The sequence below is a fragment of the Oncorhynchus gorbuscha genome, linkage group LG17 (genome assembly GCF_021184085.1).
Source record: "Oncorhynchus gorbuscha isolate QuinsamMale2020 ecotype Even-year linkage group LG17, OgorEven_v1.0, whole genome shotgun sequence".
Lineage (NCBI taxonomy): Eukaryota > Metazoa > Chordata > Actinopteri > Salmoniformes > Salmonidae > Oncorhynchus > Oncorhynchus gorbuscha.
Genome location: NC_060189.1, coordinates 43,890,866 through 43,914,616, shown reverse-complemented (window position 1 = coordinate 43,914,616; position 23,751 = coordinate 43,890,866). Strand labels below are relative to the sequence as shown.

Sequence of the window (23,751 nt, the reverse complement as noted above, 5' to 3'; positions counted from 1 at the left end):
AACACCTGTCTCATAAACAATATCTCAAGCATAAGTTCACGTGCTAGTGAGTAGCCGGCTAATATGTATATTTCAAGGTTAGCCAACTGGGATCTAGGTATAATTTCACAAGCTCTGAATTCAGCGAACAAGGCAAAACAGTTGTTATGAACACACTCTTCTGTCCGTCTCCAACAGTTTGAACAGCATGCTAGCCTGTCCACTTTGTTCCGATGTTTCCATCAAGTGGCCTACCTTATTTCTCAGAATGAGAAGGAGTTGCCAGTTCCTTATATAATTGTTTTATGCATATTGCACATTTATAAAACACAGACTAAACAGCTAGTATAGCAATCTTTATTTGACTAAAATGCTGCTAGAGATACGTGGTACCGTAATGTGCGCACGACCAACTGAGCATTCATTTGTCAGAATGAATGTTCACTGGTACATCCATTTTAGTAGTCTGCTCTTCTCAAATTTTTAGGGATTGAAACATAAACAGGGTATGGTTCGAAAGGTTAACTTCTCCTATAATACCGTAAAATAATATCAGGAAGAAGTGATCTCTCATCTTTGTTGTTGTGAGTGGTAGGGAGAGGGGCTTGGGAGAAAGAGGCGAAACGCGAGGTTTCACTTTCGACAAAATCTGTCTAAAATCAGCCCAATACGTTTCTATGCGCTTATTTTGAACCTAAACTCGTCACCTGCCTTCTCGCCTTTGGGACAACGACTCCCATTGTTAGGGTTTAGACATGAGCATCTCGCCATTATACAAATCTCTGGTGTAAATGGGAAGGTGCACACAGCACCAAAAAATACAAGAGAGCAAGCATACGTAAATGCTCATAAAAAATAATAAAATAAAATACTTGATTCTGCTATACAGACGTTTGGAATATCGAGCAATAACATAAATTCTATTTAATCAAATTAATTCGATATATGGCCCAGCCCTATCGTAAACCACCTCCAACCTCATTTTAGAGAATTTGGCAGTACATCCAACCGGCCTCACAACTGCAGGCCACATGTAACCACGCCAGCCCAGGACCACCACATCCGACTTCTTCACCTGCGGGATGATCTGAGACCAGCCACCCGGACAGCTGATGAAACTGAAGAGTATTTATGTCTGTACTAAAGCCTTTTTGTGGGGAAAACAGTCTGATTGGCAAGGCCTGGCTCCCCAGTGGGTGGGCCAATGCCCTCCCAGGCCCAGCCAGGGTCTAATTAATTGATTTAAATCGACTGATTTCCTTATATGAACTGTAAACTCAGTAAAACCTTTGAAATTTTTGCGTGTTGCGTTAATATTTTTGTTCAGTATATTTAATAAATATGATGAAAGGGTTTCTGAAGGAAATACTGCCATTTGGGATGAAAACAACATAGGCTGAGATGCTGGTTCTGGTAAGGAGTGAAATCTCCACTAACCTTGTATAACCGCCCTCCTTCATGGCACTGCCCTTATCTTGCCATGGACTGTCTCTCCCCACCCAAACTGCCAACCTTTATCATTCGCACTTTCTCACACACGCACAACCCACAAACCTCTTTCTTCTTCCTAATCTAACAGACCAACAGGGAAAGGAACGGGAAAGCGAGGGCAATAATGGTGGAAGTAAAAACAGTGCCTCAATTAATAAAATGATGTTAATGGAGGTCAGCAGAGGCTAAAGCTCTGTTTGGCTCAATCAGCCCCAAAATACATAATAAATCAATTAATGAAGTGTCATGTCTGGATCCCCAGGGATCGCTGCACAGCCTGAACAGTCTGCCCTGCCTGCTGTCCATTCAGCACTGCTGTCAAGGGAGCATGTGAGGACAATGTGTTTGTAGCGATCGCTGCTGGTGAAGATAGGAAACGGCATCTTAGTGCATCATGGAAGTAATGGAAAATGGGACAACAGTGCCACCTGCTGTCTCATTCATAGCAGTACAGGAACGGAGTAATGCATGGTACAATATTTTTTAATTATTTACATTTTACCTTTATTTAACTAGGCAAGTCAGTTAAGAACAAATTCTTATTTTCAATGACGACCTAGGAACAGTGGGTTAACTGCCTGTACAGCACTCTGACATCACCAACATCTGGAAGAGGAGCCAATCAAAACGTCTGCAGAGGCGGCAGAGTAGCCTAGTGGTTAGAGCGTTGGACTAGTAACCGGAAGGTTGTGAGTTCAAACCCCTGAGCTGACAAGGTACAAATCTGTCGTTCTGCCCCTGAACAGGCAGTTAACCCACTGTTCCCAGGCCGTCATTGAAAATAAGAATGTGTTCTTAACTGACTTGCCTGGTTAAATAAAGGTAAAATAAAATAAAAAAAAAAAAAAGCCAGAGAGCAGCCAAGAAAACAATCAGCATCACGCAGGAACTCCTATTCACAGTTCCCAGTTCCCTACAAACATACACCTGCACGTGCACACTAACAGTTCATAATATAAAACAGGTAAACAAGTTGGAAACAACTTTCTTCTAGTTCAATTTGAGAGCATATTGGCTTGGGTTAGATCTCTGATGAGTCACAGGAAGATGCTGTCTAGTTATAATTACATCACACTGGCAACAACGTTGGTAAAAGTATAGAAGTGCCAGCCTACAGTGGCATATATGTAAACACACACACTGTTATTTCATCTTGAATGTGCAAGTAGACAATAGTAACCCTCTCTACTGTTGCAAAGAGTTACTTCATTTTGAGTGCACTGGTGATAAAATATATAGAGAGACTTGTGATTGGCTTACCATGGTCATATGACTGCAGACTCTTGGCCTAGTAGTTGAGCTTTCCATATGGAAGGGTGCTCAGTTACATTCGGCAGTTGGTCTATTTTTTCTTTTTTTAGGGGGTCGGAACAGAGTTATAAATAATTTGTACACTGCAGAATCTCAAACAGATATAGCATTTGAGAAAAATATATTAATTTCAAACCTTGATTGCAGTGGGATACACAATCACATATGCCTCTCTTCTTAGGTGTGGGGATACTTGGGAACAGATTTCCTAAATTAAAATCACTTTGAGCTCATTTTGTTTTGTTCTCAGGTGACTTTAGGGGCCAAATAAAATCACACACGGGCTGAATTTGGCCCGCATACCACCTATTTGGGAACTCTGCCATATGGTATAGATCCGATGTACACCAGGGAAATTCCTCCATGCCTACATTTACATTGAAAACCACCTCATAAAACACGGTAGAGATTCAGTACACCATCAGAGGAAGCACCATCTTCCTGGAATAGACTCTCTGCTCTGTATAAAAAAACTCTCCCCTCTCTTTTTCTCCTCTCCCTGGGTTTCTCTCTCCCAGTCTTTCTCTGTTCTCTCTCTCTCTCCCCTTCTCTCTCTCTGTGTCACTGTGTCTGTCTGTCTGTCTGTCTGTCTCTCTCTGTCTCTCTGGCTCTCTCTGTCTCTATGTCTCTCTCTCTCTAAGGAGACCACCCAGGATCATGTTTTCACAGCAAGCTCCATCTCCTTGGACTCAGACATGGGCTATAACACACACCACAGTTCTTGAAGGCATGAATCTGTCCAAAGCAGAAAGACTACGGTGTGGATAGTGGATACCTAAGGCCACTATCAAACTATTTTAAACAGCAACTCCCATGTTTTACCTCATTTAGTTCAGAATTAGCTGTTATGTGACATCAGTGTTGGCCTACCAGTCCAGGACATGTGTTGCCTAATCACGGTCTTCTATTCTACTCTGTTTTGCTCTTATCCTTTACAAAACAAAGGAGTGATCATACGAGAATTAAACTATACTTTGTCTGATAGTAATTGAAAACACATAGCCTACAACATAGCCTAGTTAAAGACTACAGCATTATCCATCTCTCTTCCCTTTGAAGATGACGGGACAATGAAAAGGCTAGATCAGGGTTATTCAACTCTTACCCTAAGAGATCTGGAGCCTGCTTCTCTCTTCTACCTGATAATTCATTGCACACACCTGGTTTCCCAGGTCTAAATTAAGTATCCGATTAGAGGGGAACAATGGAAAAAAGCAGTGGAACTGGCTTCAGTAAGGTTGAGGGGGCTAGACAGAGGGAGATATGAACATACATTTTTAAAGGAACTGGCCACAATCAAAACATATATATTTTTTTGTAGGCTACTCAAACAGCAACAGTTTAATACTTTATAAAATGTTCCCGTTAGTTTTGAAATAACACAGTACTGTTGTGTTGCGTGCAGGTAGGGAGGCGGGGTAGTGAGAGGGCAACGATGCTGAATAGTGCCCCCCCCTCCCCCTCCTCCCCTCCCACTGCAGCCCACTCCTCGTTCGTGCACTGACTTCCAGGGGAAACCGCTTTGTTACGAACTGTATCCACATTTTACGCGGGTTACTCAAGTCCGCCTCAATTAAAAAAATACAGCAGGACTAACCGGACGAGTAGGTGTTTGGAGAAATAACGCGTACTGTCTCTTTAAGATCTCTTGGCTGGTCTGCTTCGTATTGATCAATCCACCATTTTCCAACACACAGCGGCGGCAGTGGTAACAGCGACGGCTCCTGCGAGAGATAGACCTACCTGGAGACGCCAGGACCCGGGGCAGTCATGGCAGCGAACATGTACCGGGTTGGAGGTAAGGGGAACACAGCTATGGACAATTTTGTGTCTCGTTCTCCCTGGTTCGTCGCGGGTTTTGCAGCATGGTTTTGTCTTTTAATTGTATAAGCTAAAGTGCCCTGTGCTTTCAGTCGGTGATGAAGATGATGGTGACTGTGAGGAGGAGGAGGATGGTGATGAAGAGTCTCGTAGGGACCCCCCCTCGTTGTTTCTAAATGTCTCGCTGTTGTTGTCACACAAACAAATATGGTCGTCTTCAGAGTTTTTTGTTTCTATTAAAGTCATTATTCAACGGTTTCGCGTTTAAAAGTAAGTTCGGCTTGCCAGTAGGCTGGCTAACGCATTAGTTGGCTAACAGGGTATTTGGCTCTGGTGAGAGAGTTGATAATTTTGAGGCAGAGCACGGTAACGTTAACTGCTGCTGGCCTCTGAAGTTGTACTTTCAGAGTAATGAAAATACATTACCATGGTGCCTATTGTCTAATCAGAGCATCTGTATTTCATATTAGACCGACTTTTTTTTTTTTTTTTTGTCTATATCAAATGGATCAGCGTTTGCATTTCATAATATGTACCACTTTACAGTAACAATAGCTACCTAGCAAGGTTAGTCTACTCGGGTTCAAGTCGACTTAAATTTAGTTTTCAACTCACCTGGCTCGTTCGGTGCATACTGAGGTCCGGTGTCACACTCCCTCCCCCTTGCAATACATTTTAATCATCAAATTGGCGACTGTATCCTGCAGTAGGCTAGTCATGCCACAGGTTTTAAACCAAGCTTCATTCATTGTTAGCTGGTGTGTGAACAGGTTTCTGTTCGACCACGACAGTCTGTGTTCAGCATCACCAGTTGTGGATTGTGATAGATGGGGTCAATGTGACCAGTCCTAGAGGAAACGACGTTTTACTTATTTTTTTATTGGAACTATTTAACACGGAGGAAACACTACTATATAACAATAGCCTAGTCTCTTACTATTAACTCATGTCAACTGGCTTCCAGTTGTGTTGGGACTCATTTTGTTTGTCAGAGGAGTGAGACAATCAAGCTAGTGTTCATAAAATATATAGTTTTAGTTGGCACTGTACAGAAACGGTGACAGTTTGTCCGTCTGCTTGTGATCGTGCTGATTCTGCTGAATAGAGGACCCATCTAATTGTTTTGGAAAGTGGGGAATTTAAGCCACTCATTGCTATGCACACAGTTGGTGCACACAGAGTAGTTTACAGCATATCATTTGAATTGATAGCTGGGGAATGGAACCTTTTGACAGCAGATTCAGTACTCTGCTCCACACTCAGTTTTAGAAACCATGGACTTTTGATGGAACTGTTTTGACAGTTCCCAGCCTACAACCCCAACGAACAGGCAATGCAGAGGCCGTTCAGCACAGCACAGTGGCTAGGAGAAACTCCCTAGAAGGCAGTAACCTAGGAAGAAACCTGGAGAGGAATCAGGCTCCCAAGGGGTGGCCAGTCCTCTTCTGACCTGCTACATTCCCTTTAGGTCCCGTTTGGCCCGACAACCACAGTCGTTGCCTCAGCTCTTTGGTTCAATGTCGAACCGCTCATTGCAGTACACTGAAATCTAATAAGGTCCAGGATCAAATGGATGCCTCTCTGGGTAGGTGCCTTGTCCCCTTCTCCAGTCTACGGCATTGCCTGGCATCTGAGCAAAGCCGGGTTCCCCTTAAAGATAGCTGACACTTAAAAATACAATGCTGGATCATCAGAGGCAATGAGGAGGACTTCCCTTGTGGCTGAAGCATAGACAGTCACACATACACAGTAGGCTAACTATGACCTAATGGTTTTTGTTTCCACACAGCAGATCACTTCTGGGCCTTCAACATTTTACACCCCCAAAGTCCATTTAGCCTTATTTCTTCCGATAGATCTCATATTTGTCTTTGTCTTCTGTAGATCACTCTTCTGGAGAGCGAGCCTCTCCTGGCATTTAAAATTATTTTTTTTAACCTTTATTTAACCAGGCAAGTCAGTTAAGAACATATTCTTATTTTCAATGACGGCCTGGGAACAGTGGGTTAACTGCCTGTTCAGGGGCAGAACGACAGATTTGTACCGTGTCAGCTCGGGGGTTTGAACTCACAACCTTCCGGTTACTAGTCCAACGCTCTAACCACTAGGCTACGCTGCGCCCCTGACCATTTTTACCCTCCAAAACCCAAGGAAAATGATAAAAACAGGGTCTGTATGGTTGCTTTTGATTTTGGAATCACACAGCATTATTGTGAACTAACATCATAATATCCTAAACCGGTGTGCTGTTTCTGGCATAGGAGGAAAGTTGCTTGATCAGTAGCATCAATCTGGCATTTTCAGCTTATTGTCTTGGCTAACACACACTGAATGAGCACCAAATTGAAAGCACCACGGCCACTTTCCCTGGAGGTGTGTAAACTCAGGCCCCCTGGGGTCAAAGTTCAGGAGAGGATCCAGGTAGTTGGTTGCTTGGACAAGCTTTACTATTCAGTTGAATTGGCTCTTTGGTGAAAGCATCCCCCCCCCTCCTCCATGGCACTACCACATGGCATCTTCCTTACAGGTGTGATTGGCTACATGTCATGCAGAGAGTGCATGATGGGATCGATGTTTGGGTAAAGGAAGACCGACCAAAAAGCAGTATCTTCAGCAAGTGGTCATCAGTGGAAATGTCAATCACTGACCCCTTGAGTGTGATGTACTTCTGCGTTGCTTGCTCTCTGGGTATCTGTATAAGTACTTTGTGACAAGGGCTTTATTAATGCATTTGATGTGATTTCGATCCGCAGCAATAACCAAAACATTTTCCCAGAGAGAACATATGGTAAAATGACAAGTGACCAGTGGCAACAGACGTTTGTACACTGCATCTCCTTGGAGCCGAACTGTGGTAGACGGCATAGATACACAGCATCTCCTTGGAGCTGAGCTTTGGTAGAGCCATAGATACACAGCATCTCCTTGGAGCTGAGCTCTGGTAGAGCCATAGATACACAGCATCTCTTTGGAGCTGAGCTCTGGTAGAGCCATAGATACACAGCATCTCTTTGGAGCCGAGCTTTGGTAGACGACATAGATACACAGCATCTCCTTAGAGCCAAACTGTGGTAGACGACATAGATACACAGCATCTCCTTAGAGCCAAACTGTGGTAGATGGCATAGATACACAGCATCTCCTTAGAGCCAAACTGTGGTAGATGGCATAGATACACAGCATTTCCTTAGAGCCAAACTGTGGTAGACGACATAGATACACAGCATCTCCTTAGAGCCAAACTGTGGACATAGATGCCATAGATACACAGCATCTCCTTAGAGCCAAACTGTGGTAGATGGCATAGATACACAGCATTTCCTTGGCAGCAGAATTGATACAGGCTCTCTGACAGAGGGCAAACACACCGCTCAGATAGAAGGCATAGCCTCCACCTTTTTCCTAACGGTCACAGACAGTATGGATGATCATGCCAAGTTTGGCTGGTGTTAGAATAGGCCCTGCATTTTCTTTACCTATCTGAGTGAGATGGATGGACACACTGTCTTTGGGGCTCAGCTACATGCTACGATTGGCTCTGAGGGAATTTGACTGCACTGTGACGTGGCGGGTAGTGATGGCGCATGATTGGTTGAGGCAGGCAGTGGGGGAGGGGTGGGGGTAGCAGACGCGGGCTGTGGGCACATGCAGGCTGATCTGGCAGGAGGGTAGGCGAGGGCTGGCAGAGACGGGCAGGCAGGAAGAGAGACCGACAGAGTGAGCTGGAGAGACGGGCAGGCAGGTTTGCCTGTTCTGTATGTTTTTATTACATTTTTGAGCTCTTTTGAAGGCTGTGGTTGAGCATGTTCAGCGTAAGATTCGTTGCATGTTTCCCATTAGTAAACCGCTCAAATTGAGTTGGTTAGTGTGCTTGCTACAGGAGTACACATGTGAGTGCATGGCTGAACATTACAGTGCCTCCGGAAAGTATTCAGACCCCTAGACTTTTTTCCACATTTTTTTTGTTAGTCTCATTCTAAAAATTTTAAATGAATACAAATCCTCAAATCTACACACAATACCCCATAATGACAAAGGGAAAACGGGTTGTTATACATTTTTGTTAATTTATAAAAATATATAAAACAGATCTTATTTACATAAGTATTCAGACCATTTGCTATGAGATTCAAAATTGAGCTCAGGTGCATCCTGTTTCCATTGATCATCCTTGAGATGTTCCTACAACTTGATTTGAGTCCACCTGTGGCAAATGAAATTGATTGGACGTGCTTTGGAATGGTCCCAGAGTTGACAGTACATGTCAGAGAAAAAACCAAGCCATGAAGGAATTGTCCGTAGAGCTCCGAGACAGGATGGTGTCGGCACAGATCTGGGGAAGGGTACTAAAAATGTCTGTAGCATTGAAGGTTCCCAAGAACACTGGCCTCCATCATTCTTAAATGAAAGAAGTTTGGAACCACCAAAACTCTTCCTAGTGCTGGCAGAAGGGCCTTGGTCAGCAGGGTGACCAAGAACCCGATGGTCACTCTGACAGAGCTCTAGTGTTAGGCTGTGGGGATGGGAGAATCTTCCAGAAGGACAACCGTTTCTGCAGCACTCCACCAATCAGGCCTTTATGGTAGTGGCCAGACGGAAGCCACTTCTCAGTAAAAGGCACATGACAGCCCGCTTGGAGTTTGCCTAAAGGACTCTTCAGACAATGAGAAACAAGATTCTCTGGTCTGATGAAACCAAGATTGAACTCTTTGTCCTGAATGCCAAGCGTCATGTCTGGTGGAAACCTGGCACCATCCCTACGGTGAAGAATGGTGGTGGCAGCTTCATGCTGTGGGATGTTTGTCAGCGGCAGGGACTGGGAGACTAGTCAGGATCGAGGGAAAAGATGATCGGCGCAAAGGACAGAGAAATCCATGATGAAAACCTGCTCAGGACCTCAGACTGGGGCGATGGTTCACCTTCCAACAGGACAACAACCCTAAGCACACCGTCAAGACTATACAGGAGTGGCTTGGGGACAAGTTTCTGAATGTCTGTGTGGCCCAGCCAGAGCCTGGACTTGAACCTGGCCAAACATTTCAGTTGTGCAGCAACGCTCCCAATCCAACCTGACAGCTTGAGAGGATTTGGAGAGAGGAATGGGAGAAACTCTCCAAATACATGTGCCAAGCTTGTAGTCATACCTAAGGAGACTCAATGCCGTAATCGCTGGCAAAGGTGCTTCAACAAAGTACTGAGTAAAGGGAATGAATACTTGTGTAAATGTGATACTTACATTTTTTATTTTTATTAAATGACCTGTTCCCCCCCCCCCTCCAAAAAAACCCCCAAACAAATCTGTTTTCTATGTACTTATGGGGTATTGTGTGTAGCTTGAGGGAGAAAAAATATTTAATACATTTTACAAAATGTGGAAAGTCCAGGGGTCTGAACTTTTTTAAGATGATTGAAATGTAATTTATTTATTACATTGCTCTTTGTTTATATGAACTGGGTGGGGGGGGTGGGGGTGATATTTACAGTACCAGTCAAAAGTTTGGACACCTACTCATTCAAGGGCTTTTCTTTATTTTTACCTGCAAACACCAGTCTCAACATCAACAGCGAAGAGGCGACTCTGGGATTCTGGCCTTCGAGGCAGAGTTTCAAAGAAAAAGCCATATCTCAGACTGTCCAATCAAAAGACAAGATTAAGATAGGCAAAATAACACGGACACTGGACAGAGGAGAGGAACTCTGCCTAGAAGGCCAGCATCCCGGAGTCGCCTCTTCACTGTTGACGTTGAGACTGGTGTTTTGCGGGTACTATTTAATGAAGCTCCAAGTTGAGGACTTGTGAGGTGTCTGTTTCTCAAACTAGACACTCTAATGTACTTGTCCTCTTGCTCACTTGTGCACCAAGGCCTCCCACTCCTCTTTCTATTCTGGTTAGGGCCAGTTTGCGCTGTTCCGTGAAGGGAGTAGTACACTGCGTTGTACGAGATCTTCAGTTTCTTGCCAATTTCTCGCATGGAATGGCCTTCATTTCTCAGAACAAGAATAGACTGACAAGTTTTAGAAGAAAGTTCTTTGTTTCTGGCCATTTTGAGCCTGTAATCGAACCCACCGACGCTGATGCTCCAGATACTCAACTAGTCTAAAGAAGGCCAGTTTTATTGCTTCTTCAATCAGAACAACAGTTTTCAGCTGTGCTGACATAATTGCTAAAGGGTTTTCGAATGAGCAATTAGCCTTTTTAAAATGATAAACATGGATTAGCTAACACAACGTGCCATTGGAACACAGGAGTGATGGTTGCTGATTATGGGCCTATGTAGATATTCCATTAAAAATCAGCCATTTCCAGCTACAATAGCCATTTACAACATTCACTATGTCTACACTATTTCTGATCAATTTGATATTTTAATGGCCAATTTTCTTTTCTTTCAAAAACATGAATTTCTAAGTGACCCCAAACGTTTGTGTGTGTATAAAAAAAAAATGTATATATATATAATATTCCTATGAGAACAGAGACCTGCTTAGTCAGACAAGAGGACAAGAGATGAAGAGTTGGACCGGAGAGGATGGGGGTAGACAGTGGAGGGAGACTACGGGGGGGGTAGCTCCAGGCAGCCTATCAAGGGTGGGGTATGATAATCTGACATTAGTCAAGTTGCATGCAGGTTTAAGAGGAAAGGCACGCACTCCACTAAGCCCAGGGCCTGAGGGAGAGCGGAGAGGAGCGAGGGAGGACTGCAGGGGTGGCTAGTTTTAGAGCAAGGGGAATGGGGTTGAAAGGAGAGGGAGGGAAAGAGGAGAGGGAGCTAGAAATCCAGTGTACAAATAATGGGAAGAAAATTGTGTTTTGATATACTGTACAAGCTATTGAAGTCCTCCATTGGTCCAGGTGGCCAAATCACACCGCAAGAATACAGTTGACGCTGTCTCTCTGTTGGCTATACAGACTAGGCTAACCTTGTTAAGACGCTCTACTGACGTGTTTTCTCTCTCTCCCTCCTCCTTCTCTTCCCTCCACCCCTTTTCCTCAACAGATTATGTTTATTTTGAAAACTCATCCAGTAACCCACTGCTGATCCGGCGGATAGAAGAGCTCAACAAGGTGAGACGGTGGTGCGTGTGTGTGTGTGTGTACAGTCTCTCTGGCCCTAACTAGGGTTGTGGTGGTCATGAAATTGTCAGCCGGTAGTTGTCACTCAAATAACTGCTGGTCTCACGGTAATTTACCTTTTAAAAAAAAAATTAACATAAACACGTTTTAGCATCTCAGGGCTTCCACGCGTAGCCTTCAAGCAAGCCACCGATTCGGATCTTTGGAACATGAATCCATTTATTATAGCCGACACCATCACAATAAATCCATGATTTAATTTAGGCTAAAGAAACATTAGGCTACATTATCTCATATCATATTTCAGAAGAACAGAAATAGCATATTCCGAGTCTTACGTTAGGCTCTGATCTAGCTATGCTATATGGCCGTGGGCTGCAGCAGTTCATTTGGCAGGTAAGATTTGCTTCTAATTCCTGTAGCGTTACATTATTTTAAAGTAAGGAGAATAGTTGTTCATGGCTGAGTAAAATTGCAAAGATATTTTCCTGGAACTATTTCCAAATATTCTGTGTTGAGGTTAATGAAGAAACAGATCCTCTTATTGCCTAATTTAGTTATTTGTGATACACACTAGTGTTGCATGGTATACCGGTACCACAGTAATATCATGTTACCAAAATGTCATACTTATGATACCAACATTTTAGAATACTGTAGTTCCGTTTCGTATGGTACTACCTCTTTATTTATATAGAATGACATTCTGCCCTGCCCGTTCAAACCCTCCTCTAACCCGGACACCGCTGGGCCAATTTGTGCGTGCCCTATGGGATTCCCGATCACGGCCGTTGTGATACAGCCCGGGAACAAAACTCGGGTCTGTAGTGACGCCTCGAGCATGGCAACGCGGTGCCTTGGACCGCTGCGCCACTCGGGGAGACCAGTTGCACCATGCTGTGTTAGAATGTATTCGTGAAAAAAATAATATAGGCTAAGGTTTGTATTAGTGTTGTCACGATACCAAAATGTTACTAACGATTCCAGGCCAAGTATTACAATACCTAGTGGTATCAGGATACCGCGGGGGGGGGGGATTTGTTACATTGGAGCCGTGCCCAGAGGGAGCAATGTTGCTACATTGTATCATTTCATCACCTGTTATAACCAGGAGTACAGGCCCAGTCTCAGCAGACTTTGTAAGTTTACTGACAATGCAGCCTCTGAAAATGGAGCACTGCTTTGTGACAGGCATGTTTACAGCCAAGACAATGGCTTGTCTCTAGCCTATACGGTTAACAAAATATGACCCATATTACCAGATGCATATTTTACTTTCTATCGAGTTTCACGTGCATTTTATATAGTTTCACAAACTGTGTTTTTTAACCAATTCATGTCTCGCAAACTATTGCTTTGATAACAAACAACGTTGTTCAGTCATGTCACCTAGCTAGCTAACAACCTGGTAATGTAACTTGACAGTAGGTTTAGGCTCATTTGATTGGCACAGGAAGAAAGGAAAAGATGTGCTTCAAAGGTAGGATTCATATAGGCCTAATGTAAGCCTAAACTGTATCACAAATCAATTTCTTTCTGGTGCTCCTTAAATTTTGTTTGTGGCCTAACGTATTAAAAGTTGGGAGCAGTGTTTGTGGGAGAGCGAGAATGGTGTGTGTTTAGTATGAGGGAGACGGTGTGGGAGGGAGAGTGTGTGTGTGTTTTAATTGAAGAGTAGAAGTTTCATGCAGTGTTTTCCCTTACTGACACAATGACATGCAGATCATTATGCATGTACAGTTGAAGTTGGAAGTTTACATACACTTAGGTTGGAGTCGTTAACTCATTTTCAAAAGAAATCAGCCAAGACCACAGAAACAAATTTGTAGACTTCTACAAGTCTGGTTCATCCTTGGGTGCAATTTCCAAACGCCTGAAGGTACCATGTTCATCTGTACAAACAATAGTGTGACCACACAGCCATCATACCGCTCAGGAAGGAGACGCGTTCTGTCTCCTAGAGATGAACGTACATTGGTGCATAAAGTGCAAATCAATCCCAGAACAACAGGAAAGGACCTTGTGAAGATGCTGGAGGAAACAGGTACAAAAGTATCAAATATCCACAGTAAAACGAGTCTTATATCGACATAACCTGAAAGGCCGCTCGGCAAGGAAGAAGCCACTGCTCCAGAACCGCCATAAAAAAGCCAGACTACGGTTTGCAACTGCACATGGGGACAAAGATTGTACTTTTTGGAGAAATATCCTCTGGCCTGATGAAATAGAACTGTTTGGCCTTAATGACCATTGTTATGTTTCGAGGATAAAGGGCGAGGCTTGCAAGCCGAAGAACACCATCCCAACCGTGAAGCACAGGGGTGGCAGCATCATGTTGTTGGGGTGCTTTGCTGCAGGAGGGACTGGTGCACTTAACAAAATAGATGGTGTCATGAGGAAGGGAAATTGAAGCAACATCCCAAGAAATCAGTCAGGAAGTTAAATCTTGGTCGCAAATGGGTCTTCCAAATGGACAATGACCCCAAACATACTTCCAATGTTGTGGTACAATGGCTTAAGGACAACAAAGTCAAGGTATTGGAGTGGCCATCACCAAACACTGACCTCAATCCTATAGAAAATTTGTGGGCAGATCTGAAAAAGAATGTGCAAGCAAGGAGGCCAACAAACCTGACTCTGTTATACCAGCTCTGTCAGAAGGAATGGGCCAAAATTCACCCAACTTGTGGAAGGCTACCCAAAACATTTGACCCAAGTTAAACAATTGAAAGGCAATGCTACCAAATACTAATTGAGTATATATACTTCTGACCCACTGGGAATGTGATGAAAGAAATAAAAGCTGGAATAAATCATATTCTGACATTTCACAAGTTGTGATCCGAACTGACCTAAGACAGGGAATTTTAACTCTGATTTAAATGTCAGGATTTGTGAAAAACTGTTTTTTAAATGTATTTGGCTAAGGTGTATGTAAACTTCTGACTTCAACTGTATATTCCTCCAGCCAAATCACAGGTAGGCCTTTGGCTGATTTTGCTCATATTTGCGTTCTATACAGTATTCTATTATTCACTAAACAGTGAAAGTAAATTCAATCTGCTGTATTGAGTAGAAGTGTGAATTTCATTGACAGGTTTTTCCATGGCACATGCGCAGAACGGGAACAAGTGTCAACAAGTATTCCCCCCCCCCCTATTGTGACAACACTAATACAAACGATGTATACATGTTTGCCTTTTTTCCCCCTAATACATTATAAGGCTGCATGATGCAACTAATGATTTGCAAAAAAAAGTTGCATGAAAGGAAAGCGCTCTGCTATTTCACGTCATCAGTCTTTCATCCACAATTTGACAAGCCCTTGATAATATTCTCACCTGTCAGACTAGCGTCAATTTAAATCTGGTCTTTACATATCTACTAGTATGTGTGGATTTATGTTATTTAGAATGGCCCACAAAAAAAACAAACATGTAATCCGTGGGCTGCACTTGAATAGGGAACGGAGGAAGAGCTTCCCATGTTAATGTTCCAGATAGGCTACACCGGTTGTAAAGCAGATTGATTGTGCTTCATTTTAAGAATTGAGCAAATAAATATAGCGGCACGAGGAAGCTGGCATCCGCTTTTAAATAGCGGGGAGTCAACGCTCTGTTTTCACACGCTATTGCGCAGTTACTGGGCTGATATCCGTTCCGTTAGGCTCTGTGTGTAGGTTATGAGCTCTGCAACCATGTTCTAGGCTTATTGGCTATGTTTTGTAGTTATTTGGACTCTTTAGTTGTGATGGGCCTATATGTTTTTGATGTGGTTTCTATGGGGTCGACTATATGATGCATGAAAGAAAAAAAAGTTGTAATGTATGTGCAGTTTCTTGTCTTAGACTGAACATGCTGGGTATCATTCACAAGTGGTGATATTCTCACCCATCAGACTATTCTCAATTTAATCTTTTACATATATTAAATAATATGTGTGAAATTAGTTTTGGACTGTAATACCATCATGTTTCAAGCAGACCACCGTAGTCCCTGTGCCCAAGAACACTAAGGTAACCTGCCTAAATGACTACCGACCTGTAGCGTGCAAGTCTGTAGCCATGACATGCTTTGAAAGGCTGGTCATGGCTCACATCAACACCATTATCCCAGAAACCCTAGAACCACTCCAATTTGCATACCGCACCAACAGATCCACTGATGATCCAATCTCTATTTAGGCTCTGAGGACCCATGCCAAGTCTTTTCAGTCCCCTGACGGGGAATAGGCTTTGTCATGCCCTCTTCACGACAGTGTGCTTGGACCATGATAGCTTGTTGATGTGGACACCAAGGAACTTGAAGCTCTCAACCTGCTCCACTACAGCCCAGTCGATGAGCATGGGGGCTTGCAGGATCCAGTTGCAGAGGGAGGTGTTTAGTCCCAGGGTCCTTAGCTTAGTGATGACCTTTGAGGGAACTATGGTGGTGAACGCTGAGCTCTAGTCAATGAACAGCAGTTTCACATATGTGTTCCTTTTGTCCAGGTGGGAAAGGGCAGTGTGAAGTGCAGTAGAGATTGCATAATCTGTGGAGCTGTTGGGGCGGTATGCAAATTGGATTGGGTCTAAGGTTTCTGGGATAATGTTTTTTATGTGAGCCGTGACCAGCTTTTCAAAGCACTTCATGTCTACAGACATGAGAGCTACGGGTCGGTAGTCATTTAGGCAGGTTGCCTTAGTGTTCTTGGGCTCAGGGACTATGGTGGTCTGCTTGAAACATGTTGGTAATACAGACTCTGACAGGGAGAGGTTGAAAATGTCAGTGAAGACACTTGCCAGTTGGTCAGCGCATGCTTGGAGTACACGTCCTGGTAATTTGTCTGGCCCTGCGGCCTTGTGAATGTTGACCTGTTTAAAGGCCTTACTCACATCGGCTGCGGAGAGTGTGGTTAGTCGCCCGGAACAGCTGATGATCTCATGCATGTTGCAGTGTTACTTGCCTCGAAGCGAGCATAGAAGTAATTTCACTCAGCTGGTAGGCTTGTGTCACTGGGCAGCTCTCGGCTGTGCTTCCCTTTTGTAGTCTCTAATAGTTTGCAAGCCCTGCCACATCGGACGACCGTCGGCGCCAGTGTAGTACGATTTGATCTTAGTCCTGTATTGATGCTTTGCCTGTTTGATGGTTAGTCGGAGGGCATAGCGGGATTTCTTATAAGCTTCCAGGTTAGAGTCCCACTCCTTTAAAGCGGCAGCTCTACCCTTTAGCTCAGTGCGGATGTTGCCTGTAATCCATGGCTTCTGGTTGGAGTATGTACGTACAGTCACTATGGGGACGACGTCATCGATACACTTAATGATGAAGCCGTGACTGATGTGGTGTACTCCTCAATGCCATCGGAAGAATCCCGGAACATATTCCAGTCTGTGCTAGCAAAACAGTCCTGTAGCTTAGCATCTGCTTCATCTGACCACTTAAAAAAATATATATATATTGACTGAGTCACTGGTGCTTCCTGCTTTAATTTTGCTTGTAAGCAGGAATCAGGAGGATGTAGGGAGAGCTTTGTACGCTTCACTGTGTGGAGTATAGGTGGTCTAGTTCCTTTTCTTTCTCTGGTTGCACAATTAACATGCTGATAGAAATGAGAGAACTGATTTAAGTTTCCCTGCGTTAAAGTCCCCGGCCACTAGGAGTGTCGCCTCTGGATGAGCTCTTTCCTTTTTGCTTATAGCTGTATACAGCTCATTGAGTGTGGTCTTAGTGCCAGCATCGGTCTGTGGTGGTATGTAGACAGCTCCGAAAAATGTAGAAACTCTCTCGGTAGATAATGTGGTCTCCAGCGTATTATGAGACTACCTCAGGTGAGCAAAACCTTAAGACTTCCTTAGATATCATGCATCAGCTGTTGTTTACAAATCTACACAGACCGCCATTCCTCGTCTTACCAGAGGCCGGTGTTCTATCCTGCCGATAGTGTATATCCCGCCAGCTGTATGTCATTCATGTCGTCGTTCAGCCACGACTCATTGAAACACAAGATATTAGTTTTTAATCTCCTGTTGGTAGGATATAGTTGCTTTTTAGTTTGTCCCAATTTATTATCCAGCGGCTGTACGTTTGCCAATAGTAAGGATGGCAAAGGCAGGTTAGCCACTCGGCGGCGTATCCTCACAAGACACCCCTATCTCTTTCCGCTATACCTCTTCTGTCTTTTTCTCCTGTGAATGACGGGGATGAGGGCCTGTTCGGGTGCCTGGAGTAAATCCCTCTTGCCCGACTCCATTAAAGAGAAATTCTTTGTCCAGTTCAAGGTGAGTAATCGCTGTTCTGATTTCCAGAAGCTCTTTTCGGTCGTAAGAGATTGTAGCGGCAACATTATGTACAAAAAATGTGAAGAAAAAAAACTAACAAAATAGCAAGGTTGGTGAAGAGCCCATGATACGGCAGCCATCTTACAACCACCATCTACACGCTTTTACGGCAGTTATTTTTCATGCCAGCCAGGTAGGCTTCTCCGGTTGTAAAGTGTAGCGATGTGCTTAATATTAGGAAAGTTGAGAAATTAAATATAGTAGGCCAAGCCTAGAGAGAGCTTATTTTTTTGTTGTTGCAAAGCCTATAGAAGAAATGTTGTGCAACACTGGCTTATAGGAACACTTATTTCATTCCATGCATCAACCAGCTATGAGGAGCTGGCTTTCGCTGGGCAACTGGGGATCCTATTCTGCTCAAACTCTGAATGCCAGGGCTCTCATGAAGTGTTTAATTCGATTGTATTTGCATTGACGTCCGAGTGATTAGCGGGACAGTGGAGCGCTGAGTACCAGACCATTAGCGACTAGCTGTTAGCAAGTCTGGTAGGCTACTAATGACCATCTGCGACATCAGAGTGCAGTTTTGGAGAAGCCTAGTTACTGTGATTCAACGGTCATGTGGAATTTGGTGAGGGTGACTCATGACTGCCGGTGTGGTGGTGATACTGTCACTGCAACAGCCCTTGTCCTAACAGGTGCCAACTGTCCTGTCTGGTTGTTTAATTGTACTGGAGACTAGTGTCTGTGATTGACAGTAGACACAGAGCTGAGTGTAGGCCTAGCTAAGCTGCCTCTCTCATGTCACTCAGTCAGTCTGTTCAGACAGGCATAACACGGTCTCTTTCCCGATAAGTCTCTCCTGGATCCCTCATTCTCCGAATCCTCAACGCATTGGAGGAAAAGGTAAGAGGGGAGGCACTTTGGGTCATCTACTCCGAAGCCGTTTGAGAAGGAAGGAGGTGATGAATCAAGCGAAGACTAATTCAGAAAAATGTGCCTCATCAATGAGTAGTCGACCCACTTTGATCAACCAATCAACACTGAAATGTAAAATAGTTTAGTTATTATTTAGGCCTAGCTTAGTTGTGCTACTGTTTCTACAACATGTAAAACTTCACCAGGCTAGTTTCTCATTAGTACGTATAAGCCTAGCTGGTATTGATCTTTCTGTTCTCAGATCATCAGCAAACTCCAACTCTACTCTCTCGGTGTGTGACCAATGACGTGTGGCAGGCTGGGCTGGTGGATTACGGTCGTTACCATGGTAACCCTCCATCTCATCTCTCTCGTGTTGTGTTGCAGACTGCCAATGGAAACGTGGAGGCTAAAGTGGTGTGTTTCTATCGACGCAGGGACATCTCCTCGACACTCATCGCCCTGGCCGACAAACACGCACGTGAGTGACACGCACGGTTCACTGTTCAGTCAGAAGTCTTCACCATCTAACCACTGTTCAACATCGAATGCCAAAATTCAAATCCCCTAGTAGAGTGACTGTTCAGTCAGAAACCACTTTTAAATGGATGGAACCTTTTAAACAGGCTATTCTCATTCCGATTAAACGTCTTGCAAGAGAGACCTGTTCACTAACCACCATTCAGCATCCAATGACACTTCATCGCCTTGTATAGATCAAATGGACAGTAACTCAAGTGCTCGGTGTATAAGGTTTTCAGATGTGCAATCTAAACCTAATTTAACCTAATGACTTCTGCCTGAAGAGTGAATGTGTAGTGAACGACCTATGTATCCGTCTTGGACTAATCTAGGCAAATGTCAGTGTTTTGTGTATGTTTGCTCTGCCGGTGGCTGTGAGGGTGGTGGCTGTTGCTGCCGGTAGCTGTGAGGGTGGTGGCTGTTGCTGCCGGTAGCTGTGAGGGTGGTGGTGGTTGTTGCTGCCGGTAGCTGTGAGGGTGGTAGGTTGTTGTTGCCGGTGGCTGTGAGGGTGGTGGCTGTGAGGGTGGTGGCTGTGAGGGTGGTGGCTGTGAGGGTGGTGGCTGTTGAGGGTGGTGGCTGTGAGGGTGGTGGCTGTTGAGGGTGGTGGCTGGTAGCTGTGAGGGTGGTGGCTGTGAGGGTGGTGGCTGTTGAGGGTGGTGGCTGTTGAGGGTGGTGGCTGTTGAGGGCGGGTGGCTGTTGAGGGCGGGTGGCTGTTGAGGGCGGGTGGCTGTTGAGGGCGGTTGGCTGTTGAGGCCGGGTGGCTGTTGAGGCCGGGTGGCTGTTGAGGCCGGTTGGCTGTTGAGGCCGGTTGGCTGTTGAGGCGGTTGGCTGTTGAGGGTGGGAGCTGTTGCTGCCGGTAGCTGTGAGGGTGGGAGCTGTTGCTGCCGGTAGGCTGTTGTTGCCGGTAGGCTGTGAGGGTGGGAGCTGTTGCTGACGGTAGTTGTTGCTGCCGATAGCTGTGAGGGTGGCAGGCTGTTGTTGCCGGCAGGCTGTTGTTGCCGGCAGGCTGTTGTTGCCGGCAGGCTGTTGTTGCCGGCGGTAGCTGTGAGGTTGGTGAATGTGGTTTCACTGGGCTGCTCATTACTGGACATTTTTATGTTGAGACTGAGAAGAGGGAGCTCTGCATCAGACCCATGATCTGACTGACTAGAGAATGTAAGCCTTCTGGACTGCAACACTCCCAAGGCCTAACTCACTGACTGCACTACTGTGTCCACTCATACGACTGCATCTGTGGGGCTGAACGTTAGGTTGGGTGTCGTAGCGTGTGTGCAGAGAAGTGGGGGAGGGGGGGTTCTGTGTCAGTGGGTTGTTTTTTGTGGAGGAGCTCTACATTTAATTTAAGGGGCTTTATTGGCTTGGGAAACAGGTTTACATTGCCAAAGCAAGTGAAATAGATCAAATAAAATAAAAACAAGTGAAATGAACTGTAAACAGTACTCACAAAAGTTACAAAAGAATAAAGACATTTCAAATGTCTTGTCAGTGTTGCAATGATGTGCAAATAGTTAAAAGGGAAACAAAAGGGAAAATAAATAAACAGGTTGTATTTACAATGATATTTTTTCATCACTGGTTGCCATTGTGGTAACCGGTCACAAATCTTGGTGCTGTGAAGGCACACTGGTATTTCACCCAATAGATATGGCCGTTTATCAGAATTGGATTATTTTTCGAGTTCTATGTGTATCTGTGTAATCTGAGAGAAGTATGTGTCTCTAATATGGTCATACATTTGGCAGGAGGTTAGGAAGTGCAGCTCAGTTCCACTTCATTTTGTGGGCAGTGTGCACATAGCCTGTTTCTCTTGAGCGCCAGGACTGCCTGTGGTAGCCTTTCTTAATAGCAAGGCTATGCTTACAAAGTCTGTACATCAGTCAAGATTTCCTTAATGTTGGGACGGGAACAGTGGTCACGTATTAGCCACTGTGTACTCTCTATTTAGGGCCAGTAAATTCTTTGCGGTTTCAAGTAATTATCTTTTTGTTTTCTTATGATTTGGTTGAATCTAATTGTGATGCTGTCCTGGGGCTCTGTGGGGTGTGTTTGTGTACAGAGCTCCAGCACCAGCTTGCTTGGGGGATCTTCTCCAGGTTAATTTCTCTGTAGTTGATGGCTTTGTTAGGAAGGTTTGGGAATTGCTTCCTTTCAGGTGGTTGTAGAATTTAACAGCGCTTTTCTGGATTTTGTTTATTAGCGGGTATCGGCCTAATTCTGCTCTGCAGCCATTTGCTGTTTTACGTTGTACGCAGAGGATTTGGTGTTTTCCCCATTTTTTTGTGAATTCTTGGTTGGTGAGTTGACCCCACACCTCACAACCAAAAAGGGAAATGGGTTCTATAATTGATTCATGTACTTTTAGCCAGATCCTAATTTGGTATGTTGAATTTAGTTGTTTTGATGGCATAGAAGGCCCTTCTTGCTTTGTCTCTCAGATCATTCACAGCCTTGTGGAAGTTACCTGTGGCGCTGATGTTTACGCCGAGGTATGTATAGTTGTTTGTGTGCTCTAGGGCAACTGTGTCTCGATTAAATTTGTATTCGTGGTCCTGGCAACTGGGCCTTTTTTTGGAACACCATTATTTTTTGTCTTGCTGAGATTTACGGTCAGGGCCCAGGTCTGACAGAATCTGTGCAGAACATCTAGGTGCTTCTGTAGGCCGTCCTTGGTTGGGGACAGAATCGCCAGATCATCAGCAAACAGACAATTGACTTCACATTCTAGTAGGGTGAGGCTGGGTGCTGCAGACTGTTCTAGTGCCCTTGCCAATTCGTTGATATATATGTTGAAGAGGGTGGGGCTTAAGCTGCATCCCTGTCTCCCCATCCCCCCTGTCCCTGTGGAAATAAAACATTTTTTTTGCCAATTTTATAATGTATGGTTTTTTTTCCCCACACCACTTTCCATCAATTTGTATAGCAGATCCTCGTGCCAAACTGAGTCATGTTTTTTTGAAATCAACAAAGTATGAGGATTTTGCCTTTTCGTTTGTCTATTAGTTAATATAGGACTATTTCTCTCTCTACCATTTGTATTTCATATACCTTTGACTATTGGATGTTCTTATAGGTACTATAGTATTACCAGCCTAATCTCGGGAGTTGATAGTCTTGAAGTCATAAACAGCGCAATGCTTGAAGCATTGCGAAGAGTTTGCTGGCAAATGCAGTAAAGTGCTGTTTGAATGAATGCTTACGAGCCTGCTGCTGCCTACCATCGCTCAGTCAGACTGCTTTATCAAATCATAGACTTAAATATAATAACACACATAAATGCAAGCCGTGGGTCATTAATATGGTAAAATCTGGAAACTATCATTTCGAAAACAGAACTTTTATTCTTTCAGTGAGATACGGAATGGTTCCGTATTTTATCTAACGGGTGGCAACCCTAAGTCTAAATATTCCTGTTACATTGCACAACCTTCAATGTTATGTCATAATTGCGTAAAATTCTGGCAAATTAGTTTTGCAACGAGCCAGGCGGCCCAAACGGTTGCATATACCCTGACTCTGCGTGCAATGAACGCAAGAGTGACACAATTACCCAGAGTTTAATATTACCTGTTAACATGCATTTCTTTTAACTAAATACACAGGTTTTAAAAAATATTATTTTGTGTATTGATTTAAAAAAAAAGAAAAGGCATTGATGTTTATGGTTAGGTACATTCGTGCAACGATTGTGCTTTTTTTTCTCGCAAATGCGCTTTTGTTAAATCATCCCCCGTTTGGCGAAGTTGGCTGTCTTTGTTAGGAAGAAATGGTCTTCACACAGTTTGCAATGAGCCAGGCGGCCCAAACTGCTGCATATACCCTGACTCTGTTGCAGAGAACGCAAGAGAAGTGACAGATTCCCTAGTTAAAATAAATTCATGTTAGCAGGTAATAGTAACTAAATATTCAGGTTTAAAAATATATAATTGTGTATTGATTTTAAGAAAGGCGTTGATGTTTATGGTTAGGTACACGTCGGTGCAACGACAGTGCTTTTTTTCGTGACTGTGCTTGTTAAATCACCCGTTTGGCGAAGTAGGCTGTGATTCAATGATAAATTAACAGGCACCGCATCGATTGTATGCAGCGCACGACAAGCTAGATAACTACACATGATTGATGATATTACTAGTTTAACTAGTGATTATGCTAAGATACATTTTTTTTATAAGATAAGTTGCGAGCTAGCATAAAACAACTTGGTTCCTTGCTGCACTCTCATAACAGGTAGTCAGCCTGCCACGCAGTCTCCTCGTAGAGTGCAATGTAATCGGCCATGATCGGTGTCCAAAAATGCTTAAAAAAAAAAAACTTGAAATCGGCCCTAATTAATCGGCCATTACGATTAAGCGGGGATCGACCTCTAGAGGAAACATACGAG

General features: G+C 44.0%; 1 protein-coding gene across 2 annotated transcripts in view; it reads left to right on the top strand.

Moving 5' to 3' along the window:
• The first annotated feature begins 4,237 nt into the window (after nucleotides 1-4,237).
• The window catches only part of mta1 (metastasis associated 1), a 44,873-nt gene continuing 25,359 nt past the window's right edge, over nucleotides 4,238-23,751 (top strand). The window contains exons 1-4 of one of the 2 annotated variants that reach the window (XM_046309205.1): nucleotides 4,238-4,385; nucleotides 4,479-4,579; nucleotides 11,601-11,668; nucleotides 19,239-19,332. In XM_046309205.1, coding sequence (XP_046165161.1) covers nucleotides 4,552-4,579; nucleotides 11,601-11,668; nucleotides 19,239-19,332 — 190 coding nt within the window. In that variant the 5' untranslated portion in view covers nucleotides 4,238-4,385; nucleotides 4,479-4,551. Of the gene's footprint in view, nucleotides 4,580-11,600; nucleotides 11,669-19,238; nucleotides 19,333-23,751 lie in introns of both variants that reach the window. The other variant, XM_046309204.1, reaches the window with a different exon arrangement.